At 49.3% G+C, this 1478-nt stretch overlaps 1 protein-coding gene across 1 annotated transcript in view; it reads right to left on the reverse strand.

The window, feature by feature from the left end:
* Positions 1-1478, reverse strand: part of BZRAP1 (benzodiazepine receptor (peripheral) associated protein 1) — a 32009-nt gene that overhangs the window by 29754 nt on the left and 777 nt on the right. Inside the window, exon 3 of the mRNA XM_010135912.1 lies at positions 1154-1204. Within this exon, the coding sequence (XP_010134214.1) occupies positions 1154-1204 (51 nt within the window). The remainder of the gene's footprint in view (positions 1-1153; positions 1205-1478) is intronic.

Here is a 1478-nt window from a genome sequence, read left to right on the forward strand (position 1 = left end):
AAGGCTTCCAAGAAGCCAGCTAAATACAGACATAACAGCAGCATCTGCACCAGCTCTGCCTCTGTCTCTGCAGCTGAAAACAGATGTCCCAAAAAGGACATGTCAATGGGACAATGCACAACATTCACACAGCCTGCAACAATTTCAAGCCCACCCAGAGGAAGCCCAGCACTCTTGGGTGCTCCACTTCAGATACAGGTTAGGCTCTCTTCAAAGGGGATGCTATTTGCGGCAACGGAGCAACTCCTCCATCAAGGACAGTCGCCATCTTGCTCAATGCTCCTGGGGTCCTGAGAGCCACAGGGCTGCTGCACAGCAGCGGGCACGGGCAGCTCAGCCTGCTGCCTGACTGCACGTCACCACTGCAGACAGCGCCATGGCCTCAGCACGAGATCGCCCTGTCCAGGGGTTGTATGGTGAGGTGTTCTGCTTGGACTCAGATGTTTTAGTATTTCAAAAACGTCAGTGGACTAAGAAAGCAGAAGCTGCCCCATTTCCCATTACAGCTAACCCAGCTCTCCGGCAGCCACTAAATCACCACATCAAGTTCCAGGGTTTGGTGCTTTGCCTTTGTAGCTCCAGAAATCCAGAGTCAAGCTTTTCTCCAGAGTCATCCTGATAAAACTGAGAAAATGCCAATCAAGCCCAGAACTGTGCTCATTACATCTACCAGGCTGCACCACGATGCTGCCTCCCACCACCGCGACGTGTGTTCTGTGTGGATGTCAGAGCACGCACACTGATGGCTCCAGCCTAGCAAAAGGGACAAGGGAGCTGCCTCAAACTTCATCGCTCAGCATGCTCACGCAAAGGACATATTTTCCCTTTCTTTCTCTAATAAAAAGCATCAAATCACATGGACACAAATACTCTTCCTCCCTCTGAATGATCCTGGAAAATGGAGCAGGATCTGAATGAAGTAACCTATCTGAGGACCAAGCAGGCCAGGATTTAATCCCCCAAAACTCTGGGCCCACGGACTACTCTGCCAGCACAACTGACACTTCTTCACAGCAGCAGCGTGTTACATCCCGTCAAGACATTAAAGCATTTTGCTCAAGAACCAACAGAACTCAGGGGATCAAGAAAGCTGACATTCAGATCAGAAGGTACCAAATCTGCAGGCACTAACCCATTTGGTTTTCTCTCTTACCTCTAGAAGCTGTACTGCTCCTTCATGTTCTCTTTTTGCCTCTGCCTGCGCCTAAGAGGAAATAAGAAATGGAGTAAATAAGAAAGCAGCCTACCTAAGTTTGACTACCATCACCACCTTGATAGACCGCTATAGATTTAAAACACTGCACAGGCTGAAAGCATGTTTGGTCTGTGGACAAACAGCAGTGAGAGAGCAGAACTGCCATTCATGAGAAAAGCCCTTTGCTTCGCTCAGGTGCCAGAGTTCGCCTGGACACAGACATTCTTCCCTAGTTTACTTTATCCTGGAAACTTACTCATACCTCCTGCACACCCCACACTTC

The sequence above is a fragment of the Buceros rhinoceros genome, unplaced genomic scaffold (genome assembly GCF_000710305.1).
Source record: "Buceros rhinoceros silvestris isolate BGI_N320 unplaced genomic scaffold, ASM71030v1 scaffold10955, whole genome shotgun sequence".
Lineage (NCBI taxonomy): Eukaryota > Metazoa > Chordata > Aves > Bucerotiformes > Bucerotidae > Buceros > Buceros rhinoceros.